A 19,807-nucleotide genomic window follows, 5' to 3' on the forward strand; every position below is an offset into this window, starting at 1 on the left:
ACGTTGACAGAAGGTCCCAATTACCTGAGGCGGGAGGGACAATTGATATTGGCCCCAGTAGTACACTCAGATTATTCTGAAAGGACTCCGTCATTATATGGCGAACACGATGACAGCCTACTCAAGACCAGTTAAAAGTATTCTCCAGAGGGCATGCTAGTTTCTGATGTACAAATGCAGGAAGCCAGGAATCATCAAATCTGGTTATTGGTGAATTTTTCAAGCAGATGAGCCATGAAGCATCAACTTGTGAGACTAGTTCTGAGAAGAAATTGCGAAAACCAGATTTGAAGCGTCAAGACAGGATACACATGTTGGAAGGCCAACTCAAGCAGATACTGACAAGACAGACATACAAAAGAAAGGTTCAGACCATGTGTCCGGGGTTTCTTGTCCTGAGTCTGAGAAGAAAAGGATACAGAAACTAGATTCAAAGCGTTCATCAATAGGGTATGTAAAGGGATCCTCAGATCCAATGGCTGATGGCACAGATTACTTAGTTCCAGTAGGCTCAGAACGGGAATCATTGGAAGGGCCAAATAATGAGAGCATTTTTGCTAAAGGACAGATAGGTTTTGTTGAATATTGTTGCTGGCATTTTTCGGCTTCAATGGAGCTCTCCAAGTGGATCTGCTGGTGAAACATGGATTTCTAGAGATGAGGCAGATGAAACAAATGGTGATGGGAGGAATGAGGATCCATCCCTCCTGGAGACCTCTTGAAGTCAAAATGAGGATGTTGTCGATGTGGGTGCTTCATCCTTTTCTGGTGTGTTACAGATTAATTCAGCTTCAGGAGGTGCCTTTTTTGGTGGTAGTACACATTTGAATGTTCCCGAACATACGTCACAAGTTGTTAGCAGCTGTAGTTAGCAGGTTGGGTCATTAGGCCTTTCAAATGGTTTACTCATTTGCTTGTTTTAGGGAATCAGTTTCTCAGGATTGAGCTTGTTTCTGTATATCTGTTTTATATCAACTTCATGAGATTTTGTGAACAATTGAGATGTTTCTGGATTCTAGGGAAAACATACTCTCCTATTTCCATACATGTTTTGAGAACTGAGATAGACTTAGCTTAGCTGTAAAGTCCTTGAAAACCTGTTCTTGGTACCAGTCAGCATCCATTGGTGTTTTACCATTAAAATGGAATAATAAACATACATATGTAGATTTGTCCCGTCACTACTAAAATCTGAACACTTTTGGTTGGAGGTGTACATTCGGGTGTTCAGTTGGTTTCAGGTTGGATCTATTTCGTACAACTCTGAACATAAACATGAAGATTTTGATGCAAATTACAGTGTAAGTTGTTGCAATATGAAACCAAGAATATATCATTTTGGATCAGTTTTTGCATCTAATATCTTTAAACTGAAAAAGTATTGGATCTCATTTTCAGAATAAGAATGTTTGTCAAAGCCACCTGAAAAAGAATCTAATGGACAATGGTACTTGTACATGGCAACCACATGAACTCAATTGATTCGACGAATCGTTCTCATGCACAGGTATGAATAATTTGGTCCTAGGAATATACTTGATGATCAAGGGACACAAAAGGATTATATTCCATAAATTTAGGATTGTATTCCATTTATTTTAATACATCTTCATCCACTTCATGGAAGGGAAGTGGAACTTGCTTCACTGCACGAAACTTGCCTGCATTATTTAGATGCTCATTCTCTAATCTGAAATAAGATTGCAACATTTTATTATATATACTCTGTTAGTATTTGGAATGTTCGCAAATTTATGATTCAGTGACAAATAATTAGTAATCATGTAAAAAATTACCTATAGAAGTTCCATTGTCCTCTTCTGATTACTTCTAAAGCTGCTAAAAATAGCCCTATCACTCTGCTATCTATATTCCCGAAATTGGGGTGTAGCACTGTCTGTAGCCAAGCCAGCCTTAAGATCAGGTTCATTACCTGCAAATTTTTACAATGTTAGTAAATTGAGCTACTCTTATGAGAGACTGTCTTTTAGTGAGACAACCTCGAATAGAGAGTCTATATCCTCATAACATATATATGAGATGAGCTATTTAACTCGTATATGAGACACTTTTCTCTGTGAGAACGTCTCATACAACAATTTTTGTTGAAGGTTATCCAATTTTTCTCTACAATAGATCAACTAATGTTTTTTAAGCTAGATCTAAGAGAAATCCTCACAAATGGGTTGGTTTTTAAGGGAACCGATTAACTAGAGAAACACAAAGAAGAATTGGAAAGAAATTATTAAGATGGTAGAATTGAGTCTTGTCTAAATTGAAGTATGTATCGATTTTTCCAAGAGGAACCTGGGTTCAATTTTCATTGCTCTCTTCCCAAGCCCTTCCCTTCCTCAGTTTACCCTGTACGAAAAAAAAAGGAAAAAATGGTATACCATGGAAAAATAGTAAATGAACTTGTTGCGTAGCATTAATTCATTCCTTAACCAAGGATTTTTGGAATGAACTTGTAGTAATCCCCAATCCATAACATAGTCCCAATATAATTGGTACACAGTAGCACCACTTGACAAGGCTACTACAAGGAATAAATATCCTGTTGTCTTCTCTTTTTCATATGCCAGTTTTGCTCCTGCTGCTAGCATGGCTGATACATATTTACCCAAATTTACTAAGTGGGTGATCTCCCCTTCATCAATCCATCTCCTTGCACACTGTAAAATTTCATTTACTGCTCATCAGATTCTTTTCAGAATTCTAAAATTTGTTGAGCATTACCTGCATAGCTCTAAGTGGCTCCCACCTAGGCGGGTTTTGAGGAGTCGGATGGACCGCGTACATCAGACCCTCAAACCCTGCATAGGTGAGAGCCATATAATGACATTTGGTAATGAAATCGATTACTTGCATTGCTCTAAGTGGGTCCCACCTAGACGAGGTTTGGGAGTTGGATGTATGCGTACACTAATAAGGGTAAGTATGCATACATTTGACTCCAAAACCCCGCCTAATTTTTAGCATTGCGGTAATGGATTACCTGCATCGCTCTCCAGTAGTATGGTAAAAAGGAAACAGCATATGCAAGGTCTCTATAGTATGTAGTCCTATCACAATAGCCATAATCCTGCGTTCTGTAACTTCCGGTTATGTAGTAACAAGCTAAATACTCTAGATTTCTGAGCAAAGGCACCTATTAAGAGTTAAAAAGTTACGTTTTAGTCATTTGACACTATTAAGCATATATTAACTTACAACTGATTGTAAATTCTGCTATACTTGCAACTGATTGTAACATATTGTGCGGGAAATATTACTATCAGTTGTAAGTATGATATAGTTCAATTATTGTTTTAAACTTTTGTTCAAGTAATTTAGTATGGCTGTTGATTTTGATGATTACCTGGCTACAAAGTTGGTCAGCAATGAAAAAGTCTAGCATAACAACCTGCAAAGTAATGACCCACATCAAACACCCAAAAAACGATTCAGTATGCTTTTTAGGCTCTATTATCCACAAGACAAAAAAAACAATCAATTCTACTTTCAATCATCAGCTTAAAACTTTTAATTGGGTTGTACTTCTGCCATGATATCAGAATTCACTAGTAAATGTGACAAAAAGTTATAGTTTATCATCAGATATAAGGAGACTGTACAACATCTACACATCTAGTCCAAAAACTTTATGTAAAGGGGCAATGATAGAATATATAATAATATCTTGGGGCTTCAACCAAAAACTTAAGTTACTGGTTGAAGTTATACTCTATATATACGTTTTGGCGTTTCAACCAAAAACTAAAACTTACGGTTGAAGCCTCAGAATAAGATGAGTTAGTACCTTATAAAAAGGTGAAAAAATAATATTCCTTATGACTTGAAGGAATCGGTATCGACTTGATCGGTACAAAATATTGAAGGGACAGAACAGCACCAGAAGGAAGAACTATCAACAAAAACAAAATGGTTGTAATTAATTGGTAATAACTTGGTAATACACACTCTCTGCCTTTTGAATTTGCTACATTTTACACAAATCGAAATGAGAAGATGTTTCAGGTGTCGTGTAGCAATTTCAGGGAGATGGATAGAGTAGTTAAATAAGACTAATAGGGTCTAAGAAATTACCAATAAAAGGAAGCCCGGAATAGTGTGAGCAAGAGTGGAAGAATAGCCTTTGGCAAGAAGGGATAAATGAATGAACAAAACCCCAATAATAGTAGTCATTGAGGCTGCACATATCAAAAATACTTCTCTGTATTTAAGCTCTTTTGTTGGTGTTAACTCCAAGATGAAGCTGTAATTTATGTGCCATTTTTTCCAGGTGAAGATATTGCATCCATACAAGAAGATGTGCAGGAAGAACAAGCTGAACATACTGGAAAACCATTCAAGAATATTTACATTTTCAGTATTTTTTAGATCAAAAATTAAATGTATATATGGATGGATTTTGTTTATGAGAGTAAGTCTTGCCTTAGGACAGGATATACAGTTTCCATGTAAACTGAATCAGAAGATGCTTTGGTGTATATTTTTAGTAAGTGAGCCATGATTGCATAACCAGCTACTAGTGCTATAAAACACCCTGCAAAAAGACCTGTATTTTGCAAAAGAGCAACTTTACGTTAATAACTGTTATTTGCCAATTTGGTAAATTACACCCATGTGGAGGGATTTAATAGGGTGATATTTTTTAATTTGTAATTTATCTTTTTGTGTTTTGTTTATTTTATTAATATGTCTTTGATCTTTTATGGTGAATTACCAATCACAATGATTGATTAGGATTTTCTATTTGCGAAAATATAAGGTATTGTTTTTAATGGATTATATTCAAGTGTACTATGAAAATTGTCTTCGAAAAATCAACACCTATTTTCTCGTATTCAAATAGTTTCTAATTTGGAAAGCCAACAAAGAAAATGAAGAAAGAAACAATAATTCATGCTTTGTTTAATTACGAATCAATTTTAATTATTGTTAATTTTAAGCTTTTCATCTCATAATATCAAACCCTTGAAGTATAAATTTGTAGCCAAGAAACTACTGTTTTACCATTAGCAAACTCAGGAATTTAATTATAGAGAGTCCTTAAAATTCATTATTCCTTTTGTTTCTTATTATTTATCCTCTTTACTTTTTATGAAGTTTTTAGAGCAAACTTCAAGTCTCAGTATCTTTATATACATATTATAATTTTAAAAAATGTGTAATCAAAACTTTATATCGAAATGAATCTACAAAATCTCACATTAATATTTTATCTTCTATATCGCTTAAAAACCTTATTTAAATTTATCTCTCTTAAATTAAAATATTATAAAGTGAAAAACAAAAAGAAACAACAGAGTATAATAATTAGAGAAAAAAAGATATACCATGACATATTTACTTAAGATATTCAACATTATTTTCAATATTTTTTATGAAAATTCATATAATTTATAATTTATGGTGGGGTCTGGACACTCTCAGACCCCTCAATAAATTCATATATGAATGTCTTTTACCCTCCTTTTTGATTTCCTTTGAATCTTGTTTCTTAAAATCGAGTACTAGTTGACCAGTGTAGGATTAAAACTCCTTTCGTCCTTAATCTTCATTTTGCTAAAATTTTTTGTCTGCTTTTATTATCACTCACACAACTTAATTTTCTTTTTATTTCATTTACATATTTCTTATTTTTCTGTCTTATTTTATTATTAACCCATCAAATCTTGATAACTTAAATTATTATATACTATCTACTATACAATAATAAGTATTCCAAGCCAATTGTCTTATCAAAAAGATTTTGGAATTCCGTCAAAGGGAATTACAAAGTATAGTGGAAGTCTAACATGCAAAGCATAGACCACCAAAATGAGCAATAGAGCATGCTATTGCTATAGCATCAAAAAAACATTTAACGTTGTCATACTATGTGGTGTTTATTGGCCCTTTTTTTTTTTGCTGTTTTTTTTTTTGTTTGTTTGTATTTCAGGCTTGATATTAAACAACAATATAAGCTATCTTTTCCTTTACTATCCCACCCATAAAAGTTGGCCCATGTATGGCCCTTGTGATCTTAGTGCTCTATTGGCCCCACTTTGTCTAATTAGCTACTTTTATAAGAGACATGTTTCACAGTCAAAAATAAGTTCATATATATATATATATATATATATAATTTCATTTTCTCTGTTCCTATTTGATATTCTCATTTTCTATTTTAGGCTGTTGCATTTGTGGTTCACCTAAAATCTTTTTCTATTTATATCACATTATCGAATACAACTAGCCATAGTCACTTTAATTTTAATATTTTTGACTAATTTTATTTTAACATTTTATAATATTTGTGGACCCTATATTTATTTCTACTAGATTTTATATTTTTTAATGCTTATGGTCCTTACTTTTTCTCCCTTAACTTAATTATTTATTAAAATATTAACTCCACCATTTGAAAGATTTTACTTTTCTTAATTTTCAAGAACGAGAACATCAAATATGAACAAATATGAATCGAAGAGAGTATTATATTTACTATTAAGCCGTTTGTAAAGTATGTTTGTCTTGTCTCGTACAAAAATATTTGATGCTTATTTAGTAAGTATATACTACTAAATTAATATTATTATCAATAATGAAATAAACGATGAGATAATCAGTTTCCAAGTTACCATTATACAAGATGGGTCAAAAGAGGTTAGATTTATGTTATTTAAGAGTTTCAAATATTATCTTTGTGGGTAGTTTTATAGAAAGATCTTTATTGGCTAAAACATATATTTGAGTTAGATTTAAGCCTATTTTTTTCTTCTCTCAGTCAATTTTCTAACGAAAAAACATATAGAAATACAAATAATGGAGTTAAATGTAGTTGATTTACCTATAAAAAAGGTTATTACATGAGACTCTTTGTGATGATTTGGTTTAAGGTATTTCATGCCCATCCTCTTATTATCCTCAGCAAAATGCTTCACGAATAGCTCTTCAACTTCATCTGATAATCGCATCACCTATTAAAATTTTGCATGTTAGATGAATTGTATGTTGCACAATTTATTAAACAAAGTATTTACGTACAATCCAAGCATGTAAAATAAATATTAAACCAATTGGGTAGATGAGTAAGGGACAATTTATTCCTAATTCCCATCCTAATGTTAATGGATTCTTACATGCAAAATGAGTTATTTCAAAACCAAATTCAACAATAATAACAGTTGACAAGAGTGATATATTAATTATTTCAGTATCTGTTTGCATTGTTAGACAAACGTATCTTTTTGTTGTACAAAAATCTTAGGCATAATGAACTTTTGTGGTGTTTCACCATGAAGCTAGATTTCCACTTGCAATTGTCCTTTCACATAGTTTGGGTTATTTGTTGCACCTAATCATATACTTATCTGTCTTACTTGAAATTGCTACTAAAAGTAATATTTTATAAAAAAATACAAATCCTTAAATGAGACAGTCTCGTGATTAGACTATTTATATTAAGCTTATTTATATATATATATATTTAATGTGTTAAAGTAATTATTTAGAATTTAAATTGATCAAATAAAAAAATTAACTAATCATATAGATCTGTTTTGTGGTGAGACAGTCTCATATAAAACCAACAGTAGAGATTATGTTCAATTAATTTTACGCGGAGACAAAACAATGGATAGCCTACTAGACCTAAGACCAATTATATTTTTCATGCTTTTTTTTTTGAGTGCATGATTTGATTGCTTGTTTCATGTTAGCTCCACAATTCCCTTCCTTTCCTAAAATTAAGTATGAGATTGGGATAAATATATCAAAAGAGAAAATTAATCATAATTCATCAACTATCACTAATTTATATTTTTATAAAAATTTAATTTCTAAAATAGTTAAACGGAATATAAAAGTAATTTTTTTTTCAGAATAGGACATTTACCAAGTCAGAGGTGTTAAAATAAGAGCTTTCCACTACTCTCAAATAAATCGGTAGCACTTCTTTATTGGTGACCTGGGTTATAATCATAAACAATTAATCCCAAGATATTTGAAAATAAGTAACAAAATACTTTAATTTATGAAAAAAATCTACAAAACAAATGTTAGAAAAAGCAACATATATATTAATAAAGGAAAAATTTGACATGAATAATTCAATTTTTTATCCATCTGCTGTGAGTTGATTGTTTTCTAAAATCCAATGTATACCCTTAGTTGAATAATTTAACACTTGTCTTAGTTTGCTGGCATCATATCCTATTATTACTAATACGGTATGTTGTGAGCAAATATTAAATTAAATTATTTAAAGATGAGATTATTCACAGCGAATAATAAAAAATTGAATTATTAATGTTAATTTTTTCAATAATAAATGACTTACTTTGTCAAACTTTTTCAAAATTTTAACAAAGGCAAGCATGTTTAAGTTCCTACAAAAGATGATAACCCACAAGAAATTAGTTTCATGGTATACAATGCCAAATAATTTAGCATAGAACAACTTCCATGTGATAAGTAAAACATGTTTAACATGATCAAATTAAGTAAATTAAACATACCTGTACGTTTTAAGGTAATTTAAACCCTTATACAACTCTACAAAAGCACCTTTAATCATTTTTCTTGCATGATGAAGGTTTCCTTTTTTAGTATGAAATCCTCTTGAAGAATTATTTCCAATTATATCTTCCCAAATCAAGGAACTTATTGCTGATATAGCTTGAGTTGGAGTTGTTAATGGAATATTCATGGCTATGTTTTTACCATGGCAGTTAAAAACCCTAGTTTTAGATTTTGGAGATTCTTTAGTCTGATCTTCTTCTTCACTTTCACTTTTCTTGGGCTTTTCACATAACTCTAACTCTGTTATCAAAAATCATCAAGAATAAAATTAAGCTAATCCTAATTAAAATGGAGTCAATTAGAAGAGACAATTAAATTTTATATTCATTAACTATTATATATATATATATATATATATAGGCGCAATATGTATGGTACAGTTTCATTTAAAAAAAAAATGTTATATACTTTAATACCTACCAGATGAGAAATAAGTTGAAATAGAGGAATCTTCATCAATAGAATGCTGAGATGCATGTTCTTTATTTTTGTTAAGAAGATTTCTAGCTTCAATCCAATAATTAAGCTGCTTTATTGCTGAATTTCCTTTTTCAATAAATTCTTTTTCTTTAATCCTATAAAACTGGTTCACTTTATTAAGTTGGTGATCCAAACAAGCAAAGAATTCACTTGCAGCTTCAATATCTGCCAATTGCTCTAAAAGTTGTGTCTCATACACGTCTCCCTTGCTTAATGAAGATGCTAGCTTCTTATGCACCTATAAATCATATTTTTTAATTCAAACCATTAGTTTTTTTACGGGGCGAAGCTAAAAAAAATTATAGTTAAAAAGGGGACTAAAATATATGAAGCAAAATTATTATTAGATTATTGTTGCTAAATCATACCATACTAAAGATACTTTACTATATCAAATTTTTATTACTCTACGTGAATAAAATAAATCAACCAAAAGCTTGCTCTAGCTATTAGTTATAGCTTTTGAATTTATTATATTATTTTATCACGTCTTTTTATATGAAAGTCTATTGGGCTAGAAACGTGAATGCAACACCTATTTATTAATCATCATATTCCACTTGAAATAATAAAGAGTGGACTAGATTTGAATTTATGACATTTTATCATGTTGATTTTTGATACCGTATTAATAAATTAACTTAACTAAAAACTAGCTAATAGGTGTAATTTTAGACTATCACTCTAATAGTTATAATATACTAGTATTAGTATATAATAAAAAAAAAATTATATGAGCCAAACTTAATAAAAAAGGCTGCGAGGGTGGGCTGCGGGGCGGGGCCATTGCTAGCCCTCCTTGTGTCTTGTAAATTGAGCACAAAAAAAATTGAAAATTAAGAAGGAAAAAAAGTAAAGGAAGTACATGAATAACGGCATGATCAGTACGTTTCCGGCCAATTAAAGAGATTTTCTCTAGGGAAGAAATAAAAGAACACCCAAAAATTCTATTGTTTTGTTTCTTTGAAGAATTATTGTTAGAGTTTAAGAGCTTAATTTTGTTAAGCTCATATTTCAATTGGCAGTAATCTAAAAATGCTTCTCTCCACTCGGGCACGAGTTGTGACTCGTACTCTTTAGAGAACTTAACCATTTTTTGAGTCGATTTTGTTAATAAGGTGAAGAAGAGAGTACAAATGAGTAGTGTGAAATTTGTAAAGAAGGCATGAATTGGAAGTATATATGGAGTAGGAGATGAAGAAAAATGATTCTTTAAAAGCACATTCTAAGATAGCAATTCTATGTTCTTTCTTCCACTTGCTTGATTATAAGAGCAAGGTAAAAGAGAAAGAATAACAAAGAAATGTGGGCAAGATTGATTTGAAAAATGGGCATGCCCACCACAAGAAGAGCAAGAGCTAAGCTATATGGTGATCTCTTGTTTTTGGAGCATGCATTGCTATCATATGTATGCTTCTTATATTGAGATTTTGCCCAACTAAAGGTGCATTTATTGGGTGTATGGGACCCTCCTTATTTCAATATTATTTCTTGCATAGTTAAAAGTTACCTCTTGCATGTCTTGTATTTGATTTCTTAAAAGTTACTTTCAATTTTATTTCCCCCTTTTTTTTTTGTCATAATTTGGATTGGAGATGTTGTGTTGTTACAATTTAAAATAATTTTATTTGATATTTGGAAAATTTATTATTAATTTATGAATTCTAATCTAAATGCAATTAATGAAAATGAAACTTGATTACTATGAGAATTATTTAGTTTAGTGGTTGAAGACTTTCCCTTTCACCCTTGTGATAATGATTTAATTCTCACCATTTATATAAATCATTGATTTTTCATTTCGCTTGTAGGAACCCTTCTTTATCCTTTACTCAATTAAAACTTTTTTCTCTTCTAATTAATTTGGTTTTAAAATCAAAATTACCTAGAAATAACAATAATGCTTAAACAATTAGGATTAACTAACTAATTTAATAAAAACTAAAATTGCCAAACCATCTCAATTTAGGATAGAAATTGGGCAAGTAATCAAGCATGATGAGAAGATCCAATAAAATATGATTAATCACAAGAAACAAATTAGTTATTGGACGTCAAGTAATTAATTAACCCTCTCATGTAACTTGTTTTATACATGTGAAACTACACAAATCTCATGCTAATTCCTGTGAACGATATTCTGAAAAATAGCTTTGCCTACCTCCCTCAAAAATTGCAAATCCTCAAATGACATGATTTCAAGATAAAATTATTTTTATTAGGCTGATTTAATATATATTTATTATATTAAAAATTTAAAGTGATTACTTATACCTTAAAAGTGATCACTTACAGTTTTAAAATGATCACTTTTATAGTGTTTGAGTAATTACTTACAATTTTAAATCAATTATTTGATGATATGTGATATAATAAGATGTTGCTCCCTTTATACCTATGAAATTGCACCATTTCTATTTTAGTTTGCCACAATTATTTTCTACTATTTTATTTTTTAACAATAGTCTCACTTATTACTGTACTATAATCTTATCTCATCTACGTGTTGTTTCGACCATCCCTTTTTTAATCGTATTCTCCAACTACAATGAATTTCCAACTCCTAATATATATATATATATATATATATATATATATATATATATATATATATATATATATATATATATATATATATATATATATAAAGGTATCATCATGTATGACTTTTTATATATTATTAGTGTTTATGGGTGGGTTTTATCATTCAAAAGTTAGTATTATTCTAAACAATCACCTCTAAATTAGTATTACTATTCATAATTAATAAAAAAAATTAATATTATTATTAAAAAATTAATAAAAATTTACATTATTTAATTACGATAAGTTTTCCTATTTGAATTTTGCATCAAAAATACAAGTTAGTCACTAATAAGCAATAACTAGTTAGATAAATAACTAATAAACAAATACACAAAGTAACAAAATTTTGTCAACATACCACAAAAGGCCTTTATCGGGAACCATGAGCTAAGGTGATGTCATCTCCTATTATGATAATATGATATATAAATAATAATAATGTATAGAAACATCCAAGTATAAAAATTGAACAATGTTTGGATTTTAATAAAACTTAAGCACCTTTTAAGCTTTAAGAATTGAGATAAAGTATAAAAAATGGCTCCTAATATAGTAATTGTAAACTAGGGACATAAGTACATTCCAAAATTTGCCAGTAATTTATTTGTTTCATTGAATTTATCTTTTTTAAGGAAAAATATTACTCTTAATAGCGAATTTAGAATTTGCTACTAAATATAATGTATTGTAAGAGAATTATAACTCTTAATAGCAAACTCAAAAAAACGGAGAAGTAAGGTATTTGATTAAAGAAAGAAAGAACATCGTCACCATTATTTTCAGTGTACCTCACTCATTATTACTCATAGGACTATGATCAGGGTCTAGAGAGGGAAGGAAAGCGACAACTCATACCATAAAGGAGAGTGTAGTCAAAGAGTCTCTCAACTCGAGAAAGATCCACTGATGAATTAAATACATGATAAGCCGAGAGAAGAAAAAAATTAGATGTATATTAAATACATGACTTTACCGTACTTATTTGAACTGCAACAAGACACTATTTTACTTTTTATTATAAGAAAAAACACGATCAAATAAAATTTATTTGATTGTCTCAATGCATATTTATATAATATCAACTTTTATAGTTTTCAAGTTATACATAACTAAAGATATATATCCCTTTATTCTCTTATGTTGCTTCCACTTAAAATAAGAGGAGTCAAGGAAATTAAGTAATAATGAGGAAAAACGCTTTTTAATTGAGTATAATTTTTTTTATGAAATCATAAGGATTAAAGGAGTGTAATAAGAAGAGGAAGGAGTTAGAATGACGGAGGGTATTAATATGAAAGATTGAGTAACTTTTATGGGTTAAAAATGTAAATAAGTGATGTCCTTTTGAAAATAGAAAGATTCTTAATGAATAAACTTTGTAAAATTTTTCATTACGAAAAATGGAAAAATAAATTAGAACGAAACGAGAATTAAAATTAAAAATAATGTATCTGATAACATGGAAATAAAGATATCCAATAAATTTCGCTGAATAGCAGAATCCGGGATAAAAGGAGTTACATACATGTCATATCGATATCTAATTCTCTCCATAGAGAGAACATGATATATAGCAATTGCGGCAATTTCTTGGAGAAGGATGGGGTATCTAGCTAGTAACCAGACATTATGAAAGGGAATTTGAATACAATGATCCATTTTTTGAATTTGTGGCAATGAGTAGCTATAAGAATAAAAAGGGCATAATACCATTATACCATAGACCAACCTAACGTCAAAGGGCAGCAAAAAAAGGCATATGCGTGTATAATCGTGGTGGTTGATCACCCCAAAAAGCCAAACGCAAGCTTAAGAAAGCCAATAGATGAACTCACTCATTAAGGACACGCTGTTTATAATTTTTATGAACGGAATACACTGAATATAATGATGATGATGAGAAGACTACCATCTCTTGCTTCATCTCCCTTTAAAAATAAATTTTAGTGTGCTTATTAGGGACTAAATTTCACTGATTTTGGATATAGTGACAAAATCGTAAGTGAGACGGAAACATTTTGATGAGACTTAAAAGGTTCTAATTTCAAAGTAAGCCACCTCAAAATTACTCCCTTCATACTCAAGAAATTACAACAATTGTGTATTAGAAAAAGATTAAGAAATAGCGAAAACATTTAAATTGTATAAATAATATTAAAACACTACAAAAAAAGTTGCAGCTACCTACGCTTAAAAATGCATTTAGGCACGCTTATATGTAAGGCTGATGGATTTAGCCACGCTTAAAAAAGCGAGGTATGTGCTTGTGCGGGTAAATTTTAGGCACGTCTTAGTAAGCGTGGCAAGAATTGCTCATTGTCACACTTATAAGAATGTCTAGTAGTTCTTGTAGCCACGCTTATAGGTGTTGAAAACTATTCTCACTTAATAAGCGAGGCTAAATGATGTATCATTATTATTATTATTATTATTATTATTATTTATTATTATTATTATTATTATTATTATTATTATTATTATTATTATTTTGGCAAAAAAATTTTCTATTACTAAATTAAGGTTTATACAACCTAAACCAAGGAACCAACTAAAAAAAGCTGTAAACAGCAAAACAAGCTATACATCCAAAATACGAGGCACCCATACATTCATTGTTACTAATTGAGACATTCAGACGTTTCTAGGACATCAACGAACCAGCAGCAATTGGGTAATGATTGGATGAATAAGATGCTGGCGAAATCATTGGTCTTCTCAAGAGCACATGAGACAAGTGACTTAATTAGTGCTATGATCGATTTTACTAAATTCATGCTGAATATATTCAAAAAACATCAAACTTGAGAAAACATTTCAAATAAGCAGACACAAATCTTCAGAGCCACTAATTGAAGCTGATTTGACTTTGCTCCACTGGAATAAACTTCGGACGCCATGGTTTAACTTCCACAGACATTATAGCAAAACAAATCTGAATAAAAACGCTACCAAGATGGCTTGAATTGGGCGTGTATTGCTTCATCAAATGCTACGTAGGCAGATTTAGAAAACGCATTGAATTGGGCGTGTGGACCAGAGGATGTGGACTGTACAGCAATACAGCCTAGCCATGACCAAGATAAAAACCATTATCAGTATCATCGTCTTCCTCCTCTATAGGATCTCCCATTTCAAAATCATGACCAAGATCGTTATTCTCGACACATTCTTGTCCAATAGTCTCAAAAATATCATTCAATAATGTTGTAGTATCAACAGCACCAACAATCTCACCATCGATATTGGTCATGCTAGTTCTAGAAGAATTGAGATTAGAAGATGTTGGCATGTAAATTGTTTCCCCGTGGTATACCCAATCTTTGTAGCTACGCATAAATCCATTTAACATTAAATGACGTGTAACAATTTCTCTACTAAACCATGCATTTTTTCCAACTTGGCATTTAGTACAAGGACATATAATCCCCTTTGGATCCAAATAAGAACTATAAGAGTTGGTTTTCAATTATTATAATTAGTTTAACGATCAGTTAAGCTATCCTTTTAATTTGTTTAATGACTCTTAAGAATAGAATAAAGCACTAACAAAACCAAAATGAAAATTTATGACATTTTCGACTAATAATACAGTAATTTAATTACTTCATTAAAATTAACATTCTCTTTAAATTTATGAATGTACAACCTTATTATATTCAATGACTTCATAGAAACATAGCTACAAGATCATATACTTTAACATTAATTCTTTACATATGACTATAAATGTTGAATTTTATTGTATTGTATGAACCAAAATGATTTACTCAAAAAAAAAAAAAAAAAAAAAAAAACCAAAATGAAAATTCATGATATTGTTAAAGTAGAATCAGTAATATATTAGTGTTGTTGGAGCAGTTATAGAATACTGAAGTGTTATAGATATTGCACAATTTAGCCACATAACTAAAAGTCTAAGACATAATCAAAAACTGTTGCAATTTCCAAACTTCAGCAAGTAAAAAAGCAAAATCACTCAACTTCTGACCCAAAGGTTATGAATTCAATTGACTTAATAAAAGCAAGCACAATAATCAAGATAAAAATGGAAAAGATTCAAAAAAGTGTAACCACAATTCTGTTACAATAACCCAGTAATTAACCCATCTTTTCAAAACTCAATAATCAAGATCAAAATGGAAAAGATTTAAAAATCACCCCCACTTCTGAAAGCGGGAAGACATGATTATAGAGTAGAAAACTGCTGGAATGAACAGCGAGAACAATCCAGTACAAATTACGATTCATACACCTAAAAGTGGGCAATCAGAAAGCAAAACCACACCTTTTCTGTACCAAAAATCAGAAATGAAGGCGAGAATGAAGCTACAAGAAAAACAAATACAACTCAAGATGAAGCACGAAATCAAGTCTTAACAGTACAAATAAACAATATGAAGGTGCACAATTTACCACGTAATCAAGTCTTAAAAATCAGTCCAAGAAAAACAAATCAACAAATACAACTCATAATTTAAATACTTACTTTAGAACATATGAAGCTGCAAGAAGGATTGATTCTTGTGGGAAAAGATGAAGCCACAAAACGAGAATTAACCCAGAATTTTTGGCAGTCAGATGAAATTAGGGTTATTTAATTGATTCTTGTGGGAAGTAATTTGGGGCTGAATATGTTGAAGATGAAACGCCAGTACTGTACTGCATTTAGCCCGCGAACTTAATTTTTTCAGTTTTTGTTTGCCACGCTTTTTAGTGTGGCTAACGGGTGCATAGTTTCTTTTAGTTGCTAACGCCTTACTTATTTAGGGTGGGTGATTTAATGATATATTGATATTTTGATCGATTATTTAGCGTGGCTAAATTGATTATATATTTTTAAATTTGAAATTTACCCACGCTAATTAAGTACAGTTGAATTGATTATTTTTTATTTTATTAACATGTAACCACACTTATATGTGTGGCTGAATTATTTACATATAATACATTATTTAATTGACCTCTTAGCCTTATTTATAAAGTGAGACTAAAATTCTTAAACTTAATAAGTGTGTCTAAATGTAAAAGGTATGCCTAATTACGAAATAGCTGGCCACACTTAAATAAGCACGGCTAAATAAGTTTAGGTATATGCAACGTTTTTGTAGTGAAAGAAAGTTGAAATGTGTAACGAAAGTAGTGAGAATATTTCCACAAAAGAAAATTACAGCAAATTAAAGAAAACAAGGTAAAAAGAAAATATATTATGGCAATTTCATAGAGAGGAGTAAATAACAAACTATGTCATGTCATGATATATTGATTCTTGAGTGGATTAATTATTATATACAAGGCGTCGATTAATATGCGCAAAGAGAGTCTACAGTACTAAACTTTATTATCGAAAGGGTATCAAATATTCATTTTATTTTTTAATTAGCCATTTTTATATTATTTTACACCAAATTAACTAAGGAATAGAAAGACAAATATAATTAATTATTTCAAATTACGTGACCTAATAGCTAATGACTTTTACTATACTATCTCTTTCTCAAGATTTCACTTCCGTTTAAAAAAACTTATATATTAATGCAGATGTTTATCAAAAACTAGTATGTTGATTTATTTTTTTTTTTTCTTAAATTATAAGAATCTAAAGTATAATATAAAAAATTAACATATAGCCCTAAAATTTATGAGAAGGTCCTATTTTTATGAATACCACAAAAATGGATCCTAAATTCCTAAAGATAATCCAACGTTGATGTTCTCCATCCAAGCTTTCCAAAATATAGTAAAATATTATTCTAAATTCTAAGAACGTGATTCTAGATTAAGATTCCTCCAAGATATATTCTCTCTGTGTGTTTTTTAGTAAATAAACATTGTTGTCTGTGTATTTTTAATTGGGGCAAAATGATATAAGGAATAAATCTTAGTATATTGATAATTAATTAGTAAACAAAAATTAGAATATTCAATATTTGATTGTTGAAAATTAACGAACGACAAATTGTATCATTTATAGGTGCCCATATTTCAGACATGTAATTGTCATTTGTTTATGCTAGACATACCCCTTGCATGTCTTTTTTAACATTGTTTGTATTAAATGTTAATATTTAGATGTTTTAGAAAGCCTCTATTATTATATAACGTTCTTGGTTCCGTTACATATTTTACCATTCTTATCCTATATTGTCAAGAAACCAACTCAACTAAAAGTTTAAACTGATGGTTGAGGCCCCAAGATATATTTTATACTCTAATACGCCTCCTCACACGAGAGCCTTTTGAGCTAAAAGTGTGTATATAGCACAGGCCCACCTCATACATGCGGTAAATATTCCCCTTAAATGAGGAGTGGTTGAGATTCGAATTCGTGATCTTTGTCACGTTGGCTCTGCTACCATGTCAAAGAACCATCTCAACCAAAAGCTTAATGGTTGAGGCCCCAAGATATGTTACATACTCTAACATATATGAGTAAAATAGGTTTAGGTAGAAACAGTTCAACATGGAATACTGATTGTCCATAACTCTTATTGATCGTCATCACAAAACACAAAGAACAAAAAACTGCTCTGATTGAATAGCAACTAAAATTTGAGAGCTATTAGAAAGTGTAAGTGTAATCATTGAAATATAAGTCTTATAATCAATATTAGATTTATATATAATAGTTGCTTATATAACCCCATCGCCAAGATGATTAACATCGACATTTAGATGATTTCAAATCTTCCATCTCAAATTTAAAGTGAACACTTATAATCATAAAAAGTGACTACTTATAATTTTAAAGTGATCAATTATAATTCGAAAGTTATCCCTTATAGTTTTAATTATTCACTTTTAATGTTTTTAAAGTGATTAATTATAATATTAAATAATTATTTAGAAAAATTAGCTTTTTGTATGATTCCGTTTTTAATATGAGAAAGTTTCATATGAGGCACGTGTACAAGTTATTAATAATGGTTAAAGACTTGGGGTCTATTTTTTTAATTTTTTTAGGCACATCATCAAAAAAATACAAAAATAATCTTACACTCAAGAAAATGGAATATTACTTTAAGATTCGGATTTATACAACATATAAGTGGCTCCAAATCACAGTATAAAGTTTAAAGTATCACTTTAATTTGAATGACTATTGGATGATTTAACATAACATATCATCATATTCAATTTTGTAATTAATATGTTATACTATAAAACAAATGTAATAAACATAATAAAATGACTAATATATAAGGGGATATATAATATTTTAAGATAAATTAGACTCAGAAAATTATGAGTTGTTTTTGTGACTTAAAGCTTTTATTTTTACTTTTATAAAAAAGGTTAAATTTTCACCATATAGGGAGGATAATTTCCTTTCCTTTCTAAGAATTCTCTAACTTACCTAAAATAAAAAATAAATAAGTAAACTAACTCAACATAATCATCTATATCTATATTTATTTAATACTTAAACATACACCATTTAATGACAAGTATCAAGCTCTCAGAACTTTTTTTCCCGCCCAAATACTACTCTAAGTGCATCTTCTGTTGGAAACAATTCTCTCCTTAATTAATTACTACTCTAACATACATTTTTTTGGAACAAATTTGACTAAAAAAGTGAAATTTGCAAAGATATCATAATTAGCCCTGTTATTAGTGGTATTCTATTATCATTAATAAACCCATTTAATTAATGCTTGAAGAAATAACTATGTGCTATACAATCCTTTTATTCTTAATTATAAACAACTATCATCTAAAAAAAAATTTATAATCAACTATTGTATATTTTTGTGCCTCAAAACAAGAAGCTCATAAGCTAAAAACAGGCCTGACGACAAATAATATTAATACGATTTTACCAATATAACTTATATTGTACTAATAACACAAATGATACTAAACTAGTACAACTAATAATACACTAATTTGATTCATACTTCCCTAATACGATTAATACTATGTAAATACGACTAATACTTTTGTAATACAGCTAATAATATATTATTATGACTAATACTATAATAGTAATATGACTAAAGGCTAATAATATACTAATAAGACTAAATGATATTAGCACCCTATTAACCTTCTTTATGATTTTTTTAAAAAAAAAAACAATTTTTGTATTCTAATTAAAGTAAAAGAATAATTATTTATAGAGATTAAAAATATAATAACAAAAGACTAAGTGCATAACTAAAAGAAAGTAAGT

The 19,807-nt window shown here is 29.8% G+C and overlaps 1 protein-coding gene across 2 annotated transcripts; it reads right to left on the minus strand.

Moving 5' to 3' along the window:
* Positions 1–1,035: 1,035 nt before the first annotated feature.
* Positions 1,036–10,475, minus strand: LOC130807429 (phosphate transporter PHO1 homolog 1-like). Of its 2 annotated transcripts, XM_057672634.1 has the most exons (14): positions 9,914–10,475; positions 8,989–9,286; positions 8,505–8,808; positions 8,327–8,375; positions 7,883–7,954; positions 6,836–6,965; positions 4,435–4,558; positions 4,087–4,336; positions 3,800–3,904; positions 3,359–3,403; positions 2,996–3,148; positions 2,394–2,672; positions 1,797–1,933; positions 1,036–1,690 (listed from the first exon to the last, which is right to left on the minus strand). In XM_057672634.1, the coding sequence occupies exons 1-14, from the start codon at positions 10,139–10,141 to the stop codon at positions 1,594–1,596; spliced, it is 2,271 nt and encodes a 756-aa protein (XP_057528617.1). In that variant the 5' UTR covers positions 10,142–10,475; the 3' UTR covers positions 1,036–1,593. The 2 variants fall into 2 exon arrangements, with proteins under 2 accessions (XP_057528617.1, XP_057528618.1); XM_057672635.1 differs by lacking the exon at positions 3,800–3,904 and having other exon boundaries at positions 1,532–1,690; positions 9,914–10,446.
* Between the last annotated feature and the right edge of the window lie 9,332 nt (positions 10,476–19,807).

The sequence above is a fragment of the Amaranthus tricolor genome, chromosome 3 (assembly GCF_026212465.1).
Source record: "Amaranthus tricolor cultivar Red isolate AtriRed21 chromosome 3, ASM2621246v1, whole genome shotgun sequence".
Taxonomy (NCBI): domain Eukaryota; kingdom Viridiplantae; phylum Streptophyta; class Magnoliopsida; order Caryophyllales; family Amaranthaceae; genus Amaranthus; species Amaranthus tricolor.